The sequence below is a fragment of the Hyperolius riggenbachi genome, chromosome 5 (assembly GCF_040937935.1).
Source record: "Hyperolius riggenbachi isolate aHypRig1 chromosome 5, aHypRig1.pri, whole genome shotgun sequence".
NCBI lineage: Eukaryota > Metazoa > Chordata > Amphibia > Anura > Hyperoliidae > Hyperolius > Hyperolius riggenbachi.
Genome location: NC_090650.1, coordinates 130880898 through 130896484, shown reverse-complemented (window position 1 = coordinate 130896484; position 15587 = coordinate 130880898). Strand labels below are relative to the sequence as shown.

The 15587-nt window shown below is 38.7% G+C and overlaps 1 protein-coding gene across 1 annotated transcript in view; it reads right to left on the bottom strand.

Moving 5' to 3' along the window:
- Positions 1-15587, bottom strand: part of LOC137518421 (collagen alpha-4(VI) chain-like) — a 267080-nt gene that overhangs the window by 61364 nt on the left and 190129 nt on the right. The window contains exons 22-28 of the mRNA XM_068236258.1: positions 14607-14660; positions 11345-11380; positions 7738-7800; positions 7168-7230; positions 5577-5639; positions 5026-5088; positions 1572-1622 (exon numbers count right to left, since the gene is read on the bottom strand). Of these exons, the coding sequence (XP_068092359.1) occupies positions 1572-1622; positions 5026-5088; positions 5577-5639; positions 7168-7230; positions 7738-7800; positions 11345-11380; positions 14607-14660 (393 nt within the window). The remainder of the gene's footprint in view (positions 1-1571; positions 1623-5025; positions 5089-5576; positions 5640-7167; positions 7231-7737; positions 7801-11344; positions 11381-14606; positions 14661-15587) is intronic.

The window sequence follows — 15587 nt, the reverse complement described above, 5'->3', positions numbered from 1 at the left end:
GAAAAGTAGCAGTCAAAAGTGTTGCTACTGTTGGTTTTTAAATCACATCATGCTAGCCCTTTTCCCAAACCCAACAGATACTCCCTCCAGCCCAAAAATTATAGGCCCATATGCCTCTTTAATATTGACTATAAACTCTTTAAAGCCATTAAATATTACATAAAGAATTTAGAGTGTAAATTAAATGATTAAATCAAAGATCATAATAACAATAAACACAGAGATTAAAAAACGACTTCCATCTATAATCCATAGCGACCAGGTGGGATTCATCCCATTCCGGCAGGCTACTGACAATATACGAAAGAATGTCACTCTGATAGCCCATGCCAATAAAGCAAATAAAACCCCTGATGATCCTCACCTTAGATATTGAGAAAGCTTTCTCATGGCCTTATCTGTTTAGCGTGTTCACACATGGGTTGGCTCTCCCAAATATCTCTCTCCCCCCCCCCCCCCCCCGCCCACGTCTACCTTGAAGCTGATTCAAAGAGAAACTCACCAGAGGTGTCCCCTTTCACCGACAATCTTCGTTGTTATCATTGAGCCTCTGGCTACCCTCCTTCCCCTAGACAATTCCATTTAAGAATATAGGACATCAGATGAGGAGTTTAAGGTGAGCTCATTCGCCAACAACATCTTTTTAACGCTCACAGATCCCCATACAACAATTCTCAATCTTATGAAGGGACTAAAATATTTTGAAGGACTGTAAGGCCTGAGGCTCAATTATGAGTGACAAGTCTGAAGCCATGTACTTCAATTTCCCTAGAAGCCAAGCCTTAGCCATATCTGAAACCCATACATTTCAATATCGAGATCATTTCACCCAATATTTGGGAGTCAAGCTTACCAATGATTACAACCAGCTCTACTCAAGGAACTATGGGCCTTTGTACCTGGAACTTTCTGCCCTGCTCAGGTCGTGGAATGCTTATAGGATCTCTTGTATAGGAAGAATCACCAGCATTAAAATGACTCTCCTTCCCAAGATCTACCAGTCCCAGATAAATCACATCCTGCCTGGCCATATACTTATGTGAACAGGTAATAGAGCAAACAAATTATATCTTCAGAGCAAGGGCATATACATTATATTTCAAAAATCTCATATGGTTTTCAGATATTGTTACAAAGAGTAGTCTGAAAGTGGTTTACTTGTCAGTATTAGTGATATCCTATATGATTCATAAATTCACATTATTAATATTACTCTCCATATACAGAGTTGCTTAAAGTTTAGTTAATTAGTTGTTTTAGCAGCCCACATTTTTCATTTATCAAGGCAAGTTCTGACTTTGAACTCTGATGAAGTCTAGCCTGGAGGTCCATTTGTAAATCAGGTGCTAAGTCATCATGGATATTGCACAGTTTGTCATTTAAACACAGTATTTGGTGTCTAAATTATATTTATCATATCTCATTCATACTATGCTACACTTAGGTTTGCTCCATAACATCAATAGAAAATAGTCCTAGTATAACCTGCCATTATGTTTATTCAAAACAGATTCACCCATAAATATTCACAGATTAGTTGTTTTTGATGACTGAGCATTTAAGCCTCTCACCTTCTCTCCTTTTTTACCAGGAAATCCATATCCGTCTGCTCCATCTATGCCCTAGTAATAACAAAGAGATGTTACAAGGACTACATTTCATAAAATATAATAAATTACTGCGGAGGTGACATTGCTAAATATGTTTTGTGACTACGAAATAGTAACACATTGGAAACAGATATACAAATGATATATTTCTTAGGTTAGCAGTAGTATATTAACAGCAGAATGCAGTGCATAACAAAGTAAGGTTTCATAAATAACATTTAAAGCAAACCAGCTATGAAGTGGGAAGAAACCATATGAAGAAAAAATATCCAGCCAGAAGTTGGTTTACGTGAAAACTGTCAGCCAAGGTACTTAGTAGAAGTTTAAGTTGTTGAAATTTGGTGAAGAGGAAAATGAAGTAACTGAGTTAAAGAGCTTCTCTACTAGTCAATGAAGCTGCCCATCACCTAAGAACCAAAAGCAGGAAAACAAAAAACAAAACGCCAAATCAAAAAGAGTAGGAGTATGCAGTTAAGCTTACTAATCTTGAAGGCTTTGTGAAATTTTGATTAATTTAAATGGCATATGAAATGGACGGAGTTGAATACCTTTTTTTTTTTAACTATCATCAGCCCCTGATGTTTCCAGTTGAAAGATGCTGTACATATTTATATATGAATATCACATAGGTCTCATAAGCAGGGCCGTGCCGACACAGGGTCCGACGAGGCTGGAGCCTCTGGGCGGAAGTCCCTGCAGTCTAACTGGGCGCAAGGATCAGGTCCATCCATCTGTGTTGCCTGGCTGCCCCTCCCCCCCCCCCGATCGCCCCGCTTTATTCACGCTGGCAACGGCTGTGCAGCAGTGGCGGTTCACCACAGAAGTGCTGGCTGTCTGCCTGGGATGATGGATCGCCGAGCGGGAGCAGACTGTACTGTATACATGTTGCCATGGTCACCGTGCTGCTGCCAGCGCCTGTCTCTGTGTGTTGGAGCCAGCAAGCATCTCAGGTAGCGTCAGCGGTGGCAGCTTGTGTCTGTGAGTCCCGCCCCCTGGTGGCTGAACGTGCCTCTCAGTGTCTCCGACTCTTCATCTCCTGTCATATGAATCAGCAGCAGCCAGGAGGAGTCAGGCAGGAGTTGAGTCCTCAAGGTCCTTCTGTGTCCTCAGGCTCCCCCTCAGTTGTCTGGCTGGAGCTCCTGAAATCCTGTGACTTCACTTGAGGTTGTGGCAAAGTGCACATGCGTGTCTGCGCTCCTGGCAAGATGGTGCAGGCTGTCTCTGTAAGCTTACTGCACGAAGTTCAGTCATCAGAGAACTGCGCTTGCACAGTAAGCTTACGGAGACGGCCTGCGCCATCTTATCAGGAGCATGGACGAACCATGCATGCGCACTTTGCCGTGACTTCGAGCAAAGTTGCAGGATTTCCGGAGCTCCAGTTGGATGACTGATGGGGACCCTAATGACGTTGTAGTCGATGGGGAGGGGGGGGCGCACTTCGGCAGCTCAGCCTCTGTTGGTGGTGGACCTTGTCCCGGCCCTGCTCATAAGTCATGACATAGTTATTTCTGAATCAATAAGAAAATATCTAAAATGTCAGATCTGCTCTACACAATTAGTTGTAAACGACAACTACATGTTACTGACTAGATAAACCTTGCCAAAAATACTTCCTTGGATGCAATTATATTTTGCAAAACTGAATTTTTGACATTTATCTAACTGAAACATTAGTAACTCTATTGATCCAGATATTTGAATTATCGCTGTAGGAAAGTTGGAAATCCAGTGCCGTACTCGTACTTCCGAAGTGAGTTCCATCTAAAGAAAGGGGCATCCAATTTATAGTTTACTAGATTGTGTGACAACCAAATCACTGCACCAAATGTATGGCAGAAAAATCCTGGGGCCACAAATAATGATCCTGTTATTTACATGCCCCATTACTTACTCCAAGTACTTATTTTATAAAATGTTTTGGAAATCATCCATTGACCAGTCTCTGTGTGCTTCTGAGTGGTTAAGGACAATGCATTACTGAAATATGGCTATACTACCACACTATATGGCCATACTACCACTCTTGGAATAGCGTATAATAGCGTACTGTATATGGCAATACTATATAGCCACAACAAGCAAACTGCAGCGAGTCCCTGTGGAATAGGCCTAGTCAGGTCAGGGCATATCCCACGAAACATGTCGTGTATTACTGGGATTTGATAAAACGCAAGTTTGAAGCCAATTGAGTGCCTCCTTTGTATTTAATACTATATAGCCATACTGCCACTCTTGGAATAGCATATAATTCTTTGGGCTAAATGTACATGAAGAAGGTTTTTGATTCTTATATTGGAAAGTTATTTGAAATCGGTTTGGTACCAGATTGATTTTCTAGTTACGCCATTCAATGACAAACTGATGGCAAAATAAAGACAAACCATTGGAAACTAGCCAGAAGGGTGAATCCTCACAAATATTAATCCTAATCAAAATTATGTACAGTTTTTAAGTGTCCTGGAAAAGGCATCAACCTATACACAAGATTACTGTATTTTTCAGTTAAATATAGGTAGTAATGGACAACCAATTTGTCACGCTGGTGCGTGATGAGATAGCGTAACGTGAGGCAACTGACACACACATGCATAATGTACAAATATATATAAACAATAGGTAAGTAAGGTCCGGACCAGTCCATAGTCAACACAGAATCAGAGATATCAAGGTACAGAGTAATTAGGCTAAAATGTAGTAAAAAAATTGAGCAGAGTCATACACATAAGTGAGATGTCAGTAGTATTGTAAGGATTAGGCAATAACGTAGTCAGGGACAGGCCGAGTCGGTAACGAGTATCAGATGACAGCGGTACAGAAGGATCAGACTAGAGCGAGGTCAAAAGGCAGGCAAAAGGTCGGTACATAGATAAATATACAATAGATGTTACTTCAATAATATTACTAGAATATTATGAATAATTACAAAATATAACTACAAGAACAATACTGACTGACTAGAGTACATAAATATTGTGCGCCTACACAATATATCAATGTATCTCAGAATGGCTTTCTAGCTAGACCTGAAACCAGCGAACTGATTAGTATCAAGGCCAGTGAATGACTGAAAGCACTGGCCTTATATATAGATCCTAATTCCCCAGAAACCACTCCCATAGTGATGTCACTTTAGTGACATCACTGCTGACCTCAGCTAGATCCTCCTCCTAAGCCTATAAGGCTTATCGGCAGAATGTTACACAATCTTAGTTTGTCCATCACTAGATATAGCCTTTCAAACATTATTTAAACGTGGTGAAAAAAATAAGATTGTTAAGTTTGAATCATTTTTATAGAAATGTATTATTAAAAAAAAAAACCTGCAGAAATTATGTACTTCAAAGTTTCACAGGATAAATGTAATGAGAAAAAAAAAATCAAAAAATAATTTTTACAGGAAAATGCTGAAACTCACTGGCAAGCCTCGACGCCCTGTAAGTCCTGTATCACCTTTTTCTCCAACGTCACCTGGCTCTCCCTATGGACAGTAGGAAATAACATATATCTATATCACACACTTTGTTCCACTTAGGATTCACGTTCTCCAAAAGTTGTAACAATTTTGAATCCATTATTAAATCCAAGGACTGAAAAATTCCTGGCAGACATGAGTTATAAAACAGATTAACAATAGCAGTGACTGTATTGAAGAGAGAACAGTAAAAGCCATTTGTAAGCGCTATTGCATTGATTTGCCATTTTGATGCAAAAGAGCTTGAGGAGAGAAACTTAGGAAAGGGCATATATAACAATAAATAGGACAATAACAACTTAAATTTGTTATATTCACACATACACAGACTAATTTACAAATGAATATTTACCAATGGTTTAGTAAGGAAGTTTTGTTTATAATTAATATGGATTATGACCATGGGTATTACTAAGTCCTGTCAAATTAGATACAGCTAAATTAGGCCTTTATTTGTTTTGTAACTATAAACTGTTGTCTTCCCTATAACCTACCTTCTGGCCTTTTGGTCCTTGGCTGCCAGGAGCCCCAAGAGTACCAGGATCACCAGCTGTTCCCTAATACATAAGGAGAAGCTGTTAATATAATTAATACATAAAACGTATAATTACAGATATCCCGTAGCTTGGCAGACATTGTAGAGGTTTTCTGTGTACAAAAAAAGTGCAACATGCCACCTGAAACTTAGTAAGGAGTGAATCCTTTCAGGTATTTGCACCTCTTTATTCAAAAGGTGCTTACACAAGGCTTTCTATAATGCAGGTGGATGCAAATCTTCATATGCAATGGCATTGTTACTATACCAGGTTTGCTTAATCAACCCACTTTTATTTCCACCTGTCAAGAAATATTTATTGTCTATTATTTCAGTATTTCGGGTGAAATTCACAAAAATTGAATATTGTGCAAAAATCAATTTATTTCAGTAATTAATTTTAAAAGGTGAAACGAATATATTAAATATATATTCATTACATGCAAAGTGACATATTTTAATCCTGTATTTGTTATATTTAATGATTATGGCTTACAGCTTATGAAAACCCCAAATTCAGAAATCTCAGACCATTAAAATATTTTGAAAATGTTAATATTCTAGGCTCAAAGTGTCAGACTCTAATCAGATAATTAATTAGGCTTTTTTTGGGTGGTACTATTTGCTAAGAATTATTTTAATTCCTATGCATTTTAAAGAGAATAAGGAAGAACAAGTAAGCCATTATTTCTCAGTTTTCAGCCATTATTGTTTAAAAATAAAACATGCTACTGTATACAAAACCCAAACATTTTATTTGCCCATTTGTCCTTGCTTTTGCAACATTGAAATGGTGTCCCTAGTACAATGTGTGGTGACAATATTTTGTTTAGAAATAAAGGTTTCTTTTCCATTTTGTGTTTCTTTATACTATATCAATAATTACAAGCCCTTATTTGCAAAAATACCAGTAATATACCCTCATACATATAAAAAAAAGTCCCTAAGGTAACTATTCTCAATGTCTTCCTTTTGAATTATAGTGACCTATTTAAGTGCTCAATTAAAATTTACAGAAACAAAAGATAAACTGCTAATTATTGCTAACAGTTTATATGTCTGTATATATATATATATATATATATATATATATATATATATATATATACACACATATACATATATATATACATATACATATATATATATATATATGTATATATATATATATATATATATATATACACACACAGCAAAGTCCTCATTATCCAGGACTCAGACAACCAGAAGTCTCAACTAATCAGCGGAGCTTTGCGCAGCGGTAGCAGCTTACCGATCCTCCTGGTTCCATCTTCTACACTTCCTGCAGCTCCCAGCAGCTTTCCTGCAACTATGTGCGAGTCTAGGCATGTCATGTGACCCATATCAGGTCACATGGCATGCTGGGACTCGTACTCAGAGGGTGCTAGAAAGCAGCTGGGGGCTACAGGAAGTACAGAAGACAGCACCCGGAGGATTAAGTTGCTTCGGCTTCACGGGATGGTGGAGGGGAGAAGTTGGGATAAGCAACCAGCAATACATGCACACATAAAAACATTAATTCAACCTACCCGAGGTCCTGGAAATCCTTGCTGTCCTAGTGGACCTGGAGGACCAGGTAATCCTTTAGGGCCCTACAATACATGATCAACTCCAGTAAAGAAAAAATATGCATGATACCACAAAGCACAACTGTGGAAACAACTGATAAATATCTTATTAAATACACATGCGGACTAACATTGTAAATCAAGATGTAACTTTCACAGAGTACAGATTTGCAGAAATTACAGGTTAAAAATGTCGGCCTTACAGTATGCAAAATCACTGTGAAAGAGCAACGCTTGTTTATAGTAATCTTCATTTTCTAATGTGGAGTCAGACATTAAATAATTACAAAAAATTAGGCATAAGGAATGGGAAAATGTATGAAATGTACATAAAGCATACACATGAGCATGAGGTCATCATAATCCTTAAAGAGCTATTTAATTTGTATTCAGTCAAGGTTACATCATTGTCTAATAACATACATAAATACAGAAAAATGGCCATACATTACAAACGTGCAGTAAGTGGAATGTTGGCTCGACGTTTAAGAAGCTGGTTTGATAAAATAAACACACTTGCTATAATACCACCTGTATGCCTTGACGTCCACCTTCTCCTTGGATGCCTGCTTCTCCAGGAATTCCTCTTTCTCCCTGCAAACAGAATTGGGCTATACAATTAGATATTTACAATTCTTATATAATTTATTAGCTTACACTTAATTATAAGGCTAATGAGATAATCACCAGTATGAAAACGAAAGGAAACATCTGATTTCATAGTATTGATTTTGCTTTTTATATAAGCTCTGAGCCACAGGTTTACAAACTATCTTATCTATTTAATTATATCTTGTTTCCTGTACATTTTCACAAATGCAGTAAAATTGTAATATATCCGCGCACTGACTGGCGGCGGTGGTGGCGTGAAGAGACCTAGAGCCCGTTTTTAAATGGGCTTAGGTCAACTAGTACAGTATACAAAAACCTATGATTTAGCGTTATATGGTTTAAGAAATTTTCAGACATGGTGAAGAAGAATGCATGGTTGCCATAACCTGTGTTTTCTTTTCTCTCGGACCTCCATAGAAGGTGCTCCTCAGCGGGAGAATATAAATGACCTGATAAACATGGCTTGGATTTATTTATTCAATATTTTGTATTAGGTGGCAGAAGCTTGCAGTTTTCATCTTGATCCACGACTACCAACAGGTATACAGTATACAGGAAGTATTGCTATACTAGACTAAATGGGAGAGGCCCACAATTGTACCTTGAAGTTAATGATTGAATATGAATGTGAATATGGACGTAAATGTCACATTTTCGTACAAATGAGAACATTCCCAAAACTATATGGGCATGTAAAAACATATTTTCATCAAATGCATTGAAGTCTGTGGTCAGGAGACACATTATCACACAGATGAGTAAATGTGTGATTTTTTTTTTTTAGAAAGGTCTTATTATTTTTGTGAAAATATGTGTATTGTAAAATTCCATTATATTTTCGTGAAAATATTGGGTCAGGCAAAACAAGTAATTTTTGATGCACAAATGACTTTATGGATTCTAATGGCAGCCCAGCCTTGGTTACAGATGGCCACTGACTAGCAGTTTCCTGGCCTAAATGCAGAATGGAGGTGGCACTGCAACAAAAGGGCATCACATTCCTCATCACTTATAAAAGAAGAAAGGCTTCTGATTAAAAGTGCATGACTGACATGCTGATCTTATACTGTATATCAGGTGGACTAGATTCACATGAATTTTGCATGCATTATGTTGTGATAAGATTCCATGAAGTGTATTTACTATATCCAATAAACTTTAACTTTGTAATGACCGCCTCACGCCAATTGGCGTACGCTCGGCAGCAGCCCCAGGACCGCCTAGCACCAATTGGGGTGCAGTCCTTGGGGTGTGTTTTGCAGGAGATTGCGCATGCAGATGCGCACGCATCCCCGCTTGAATGATGGAGCTCCGCGATCGCTGCTAGAAGACTGTTGACTATTTACAGTGTACAGCACTGTGATCTATGGCAGCGCTGGACTGGGGACAGCCGTGTGACACGAACCCACAGGAGTGATCGGCTGTCATAGGCTGATGCCTATGACAGCCGATCACAGTGATTGGCTGGTGGGGGAAGGGAGGGCGGGCTTTATATAAAAATTTAAAAAAGTAAAATTTATTTAAAAAAATAAAGATAAAAAAATAAAAAAATAAATAAATAAACATCCCTACAGGGATCAGACCCCACAAACAGAAAGCTCTGTTGGTGGGCAAGAAAGGGGGGGGGGTCACTTGTGTGCTGAGTTGTACAGCCCTGCAGTGAGGCCTTAAAGCTGCAGTGGCCTAAATAACAAAAAAATAGCCTGGTCGGTAGGGGGGTGTAGGCCTACGGTCCTGAACTGGTTAAGCGTGCAGGTAGAGCACATAGGTTTACCTGCCTTTTTGCAAAATACATAATATGTACCATAATTTGTGGAATCTACATTATATATGCAACTACTATGTTGTTTGTGCAACATGATACTTAAGTGTTGTATGTATTGTGCAACACCACAAATTACAAACCTCATTATGTAATTTGTGTAAAGCCCATTACACTTTATGTACTCCCCCTGCATACGACAAGGGCCTGCTGAATAGGTTAATGTGGCCACGCTGCCATCCGTGTATGAGCTTGTCTGCACTGCACAGACGCACTTATGGCCCACGCCTGTGCAGCAGCGTGGAGCCTCCTGTGCAAGGCTGTTTCCTCTATGCACAAGCACCTCCGTGCTACTGTGCAGACGTGGGCTGCCAGTGCACCTGCATAGTGGGGCTGCATTAATGCATGGGTGGGAGTGTGGCTGTGAAGTGTAAGAGAGTCCAGAAGGATTAGAGAAGCCATTGGAGGATCCAGAGACTACCCTCTACTGAGATATGTATCTGGCTTTTTTTTTTTAAATCACAGGTTTTATTTAAGTTAAAATGTCTTTTTTAAGTCCCACACAGGTTGATTCAGCCATCCTAGCTATACCAGCCTGCATGGATGACAAGGGGTTAATTTTTATTTTATTTTATGGGGGGGGCTATGTTTTTTCTTTTCTTTGTTTTTGTTTTGTTTTTTTACATAAAATTATCTTAAAATTATCCTTGAGGAGGATTTTCACTTGTTTAACCTCAAGACCAATGGAGAACACTGGCAGGAGGCTCAAATAAAGAGGATAATTGTACACCTTGTAAATAAAATGCTTTTTAAACCACCAGCAAGCAAGAACATACTCAAAATATTTTTGTTAGTACCTTCTCATCTGCTTCTTGGTACTTTTTCAATTGGGAATTACTAAAAAGTTATTTTAAAAAGAAGTTGCAAAATTATCTCCTGGGAGTAAACTCTGGTGAAAAAGTTAATTGCATATGGCTTTTTATCTTCTGTTTATCTCGTGAATTAGCTCACCTTATAGTCCAGGTGAAAAGTAAGTAAAGGGAAGATAAATTAAGAGAGAGAACTGTGAATCCACCCCTATGTTACATGTTACTTCAGGTAACCTTTAAGCAAAGTCCACCATGTTTACAAAACACTTAAACTTTTTGTATATTCCCATACCTGGTAACGATTATATCATCCAGTATTTTCTGTTGTTAAACAATGTTTTACTTTTTAAAATAGATTATTCTACAATGATTTACTTCAGTCATAGTAAACTCTAGCACATAAAATATTATTGGTAAAGATTGTAAGGCTCGTTTCCCATTCCATGTAGCATCTGCTTGAAAAGCATCAAGTTGAATTAGAAATGACATTCCCCAAAACTCCTCTTGCTTTCCAGCACCTCGCCTTCACAGCTTCACGATGTGACTCATCTGTGCCAGCTAGCATTACTCTGCTTGGCTTGGAGGGTTGTAAGAAATATTGTGCTTTGAACCTACGTATGTAGTGAACCTGCACAAACTCTCACCGGTGAACTCCGGGCAAGTGCTTGCCAAGCAAAGCAAAATAAAACACTGAATGCTTACTTTTTATGACAAACGAGCTTAAAGTCAATCATAAACCAAGCAAATGATAGAGCAAAGCTAAAATCAACATTAAATCCATTCACTGAAATTCCTTTTAAGCGGTAATTACATAATTCCTGCTATAACAGAAGCAAATGGCTGCCCACTTGTGTTATAATAACCCCTGGCTAATGGAAAAGTAGTACGCACTCACCTTTAATCCAGATGGTCCTCTGCGGCCTTGTGGACCCTTCATATAAAAATAGTGGAAAATAAGTGTAAATAAATTGTCATCACAAAAAAATGTTAAATATAAAATGGCTTAGTGACATGAGCTCTTCTTTTTCCCAGGAAGTAGTGAAATAACAAAGATGTACTGAGCCTTTGTATAGTTTCATTCAGCATCGTAAAAAGTAGTTTGCCTACAAAATCCTATTTCAGTAACTCCCAACTCACGATCTCTGAGGCCTCATTCAGACTGGAGGGTTTTACTAGCGATTTCAGCAGCTTTTTCAATTGCTGGCAATCGGTAGAGGTTCGAAAAACGCTACTGCAATGTAATGTTTATGGCAGTGTTCACGCTTAGCGATCACCAGCGATTTGTTGAAATCACAAAAGCGCTGCATGCAGCATTTTTTAGCGATTTTGAAGCAATTGCATTTCAATGTTATAGAATCACAAAATGCAATCACTCCAAAATCACTTTCCTGTACAGCGAAAAATCTATGGAAAATCGCTTTGCAAAACGATAGTGATTTTGCTAGCATTTTACGATTTTCAGTGTGAAGGAAGCCTTAAAGTGGACATAAACTCTTGCACAGAAGACAAGGAAAACACAAAAAGTTGCTGAGAAATGTATTCTGTGTGTGTTTAGAGAGATCAGCCTGTCTAATTACCCCTTATCTTGCTGCATGTGTAAATCAGCTGTATCTGAGTTGTGCCTATTTGTGCCCTTGTTCTGTGCTAATATGTAAACACTGAAATTTAACCATTTCTGTGCTCCCAGGAATGTCCAGGAAGTAAACACTGCAGGATTATCATAGGAGTTGTAACAAATACGGTACATGTTTTTTTCTTTAAAGGTTATTATGCTGTTGGTTATCTTTTAGAGCACAGAGGAAGTCCTGAGCTTAGGTCCACTTTAAAGGAGATTTACAGTGAAGCAAAGCTATGTTCACATCAAAACTTTCAGATGTGCTTAAAGAGAATCTGTATTGTTAAAATCGCTCAAAAGTAAACATACCAGTGCGTTAGGGGACATCTCCTATTACCCTCTGTCACAATTTTGCCACTCCTCGCCGCATTAAAAGTGGTTAAAAACAGTTTTAAAAAGTTTGTTTGTAAACAAACAAAATGGCCACCAAAACAGGAAGTAGGTTGATGTACAGTATGTCCACACATAGAAAAATACATCCATACACAAGCAGGCTGTATACAGCATTACTTTTGAATCTCAAGAGATCATTTGTGTGTTTCTTTCCCCCATGCACTGAAGTTTCAGGCTGCTCTTTTCTTCCTGCAAACAGCTTTGCCCTTGTTTGTAATTCCTCAGTATGTGAAAGCCCAGCCAGCTCAGAGGACGATTTATCCAGCTTGTAAAAGATAAGAGAGAAGAGAGAAGCTGCTCTAATCTAAATAATACACAGGCAGTGTGCATAGAGGGGCCAGGAAGGGTGAGTTCATAGCAGAACCACAACACTGAAGAACTTGGCAGCCTTCCAGACACAGGCCGACAAGTCTGACAGGGGAAAGATACATTGATTTATTACAGAGACTGTCATAGTAGAAAGTGCTGCAGTTAGCCAGAACACATTAGAATAGCTTTTGGAACTTGTAGGATGATAAAAAACAGGATGCAATTTTTGTTACGCAGTCTTTTTAAGGGATTTTTTAAAGAAATAAACCTATCTGAATGCTTTATGAATGTGTTACACTAACACAGCTTCACAACCCAAAATTTACCTGTATGCCTACTCTACTAATCCACCCGTTCTGTCTTCATTATGACTTACACTCACTACCTCTTTTATGACTTGTGTGTTCCAGGTTCCCTGCCATCATTTCTGCCTCTACCTCTTTACAGTCTTGGGGGTTTCACAAGTCATGTTCTTATAATTTACCTTGACCTTGGACTTAAATGTATATAACTTAATTAACTTAATAAATAAATTTTTTTAGTTTAACAATATTGATTTATAGCCAATAAGTCAATGTATGGCCATTGTACCCCATCCTAACTTTTCATTCTTAAATGTATTAGAAATGCCAGCTCATTTAATGCTGGCAAGCAGAGTCACTGTGGAATTCCCCCCTTACCCCATGTAAAGAGAGGAGGAACACATCACATGATCTCCTGGAGTGCTCTGGAGAAGGCTGTATGAAATCATAGCCTCTGCAAAATATCACTGGTGGGGTGGGGCCACATATCAATATACAGCAATATATAGATATAAGATGCACTTCTGATTCTGAAACCTGGATTAATAAGGTAAGAATAGGTATCCTGACTGAATAATGTATTACTTTATTATTTACTATATGCCATTATGGTTCCTCCTTAAAGTGAACCTCCGGACTAAAAATCTACTCAGCAAAACTGAAAAGGCTAGGTGTTTCTTTAACAGTTTCACAGCATCAGAACTTTGCTTTTCTTACACAAAGCATCATTTTTAGCTGCATTTTTAGCTAAGCTCCACCCATCAAAGAAAACTGCTTGGGCTTTTTTTCCCTGATGCTGTGCAGAGCATGATGGGATTTCCTATGTTGTTATTCACGTTGCCTAGCAACTGGGAGAGGTGCTCAGGACACAGGACAGTTGGAACTGTGTCTCATGCTCCCTGTCACCTCCTTTCAACCAAAAAGATGGCTGCCATCATGAAATCAAACATTTGCCTGTTCTTTTAAAACAGTGTGGGTAAGAGATTATATTACCTATCTATTTCAATTAACATAACTAATGTAACTTAAATCCAGTATGTTTGTTTAGGCTGGAGTTCCTCTTTAAGTGGTGTAGTGTGCCACAGCTTCATCCCCTTCCCCATAGATAGACAAAACCATACACATATGGTACAGTAACAATAATGGTTGGCTAAACTGAATGTTCATGTTATTGAAAAGGTGTTTACGGTGTGTGTGTGTGTGTGTGTGTGTGTGTGTGTGTGTGTGTGCGTGCGTATATGTGTGTGTGTGTGTGTGTATATGTGTGTGTATATGTGTGTGTGTGTGTGTGTATGTATGTGTGTGTGTGTGTATAGTGTGTGTGTGTGCATAGTGTGTGTATAGTGTGTGTGTGTGTGTGTGTGTGTGTGCATGTGTGTGTGCGTGTGTGTGCGTGTGTGTGCGTGTGTGTGCGTGTGTGTGTGTGTGTGTGTGTGTGTGTGTGTGTGTGTCAGAATTTTAACCACATTGACAAAACATTTCAATATGTTATCTACTTTGTGCAGAATGAGAATATTGGCATACAAATGTAATTTTACCTCAGGACCACCATCTCCAGTTTCTCCTAGTACACCATCATTTCCTGATTCACCCTGTAAAAATTTGTTGTTGATTATTTAGAAACAGTTTGACCATTGTGAACTACCCAGGGTATTATTGTGTATCTCTTAAACATGTGTACTATAAACCACTAAATATGTAAACCATAAAATGTCCTAGTATTTGATATAAACTCAAACAAGAAACAAAACAAAGTCTAAATTATCTTAGATAAAGCTCATTCCATTCCATTATTTCTGCTTCAGTCATCTTTGATCTTTACAATCAACCAGGAAATTCATAGCAGTGTCATCCCACGTATGGAAACACTAATTGACCAAAATCTGCATTTGAGCAAGGTCAGGAGGAATCAGCCGACAGGTGCAAACAAAAAATAGCAAATGTAGCCTCCAAGCCTTTAGCCTCTAATGTATAATTTAATGGTGCTTCCACAGTAAGGAACAATAGATAATCTCACCCAAACTCTTCATTCCAGATTCCATTGATCAAGGGGCGAAACAACGCCCCTCCGAGCATCCCTGCAGTGGAGCGCTGGCTAAAAATATTTACCGGCTCCTGTTCCATTGGGTCTCCTCCAGAGTCCTTGCAGTTTTGTTCTGCTGCATACCAGGCTCCCGATGTATGTCATGTATTTGGGAGCCAGAGGGGGCAGCATAAAGCAAGTGGCTGCTGGGAGGAGAAAGAGATACGCCAAGAGCAAGTAAACATACATTACACAGTGCTACTCTGCGTGTGGGTGGGGCAGGGGAGGAGGTGTGCACCCCCCGTCGTGCAATTGTAATTGTTATGCCCCTGCCTATGAACACAGGGGAAACTGCAATGTGGTATTAAATTGCATCTGCATATCATTTCCCAACTATTTATAAATGCATTTATAGCATTTTAAAGATTTGGGTGTTATGCCAAGCTCAGTACCTTGATAGTGCAATGGAAATACTGCAAACAAAAGCCAAAGGCTC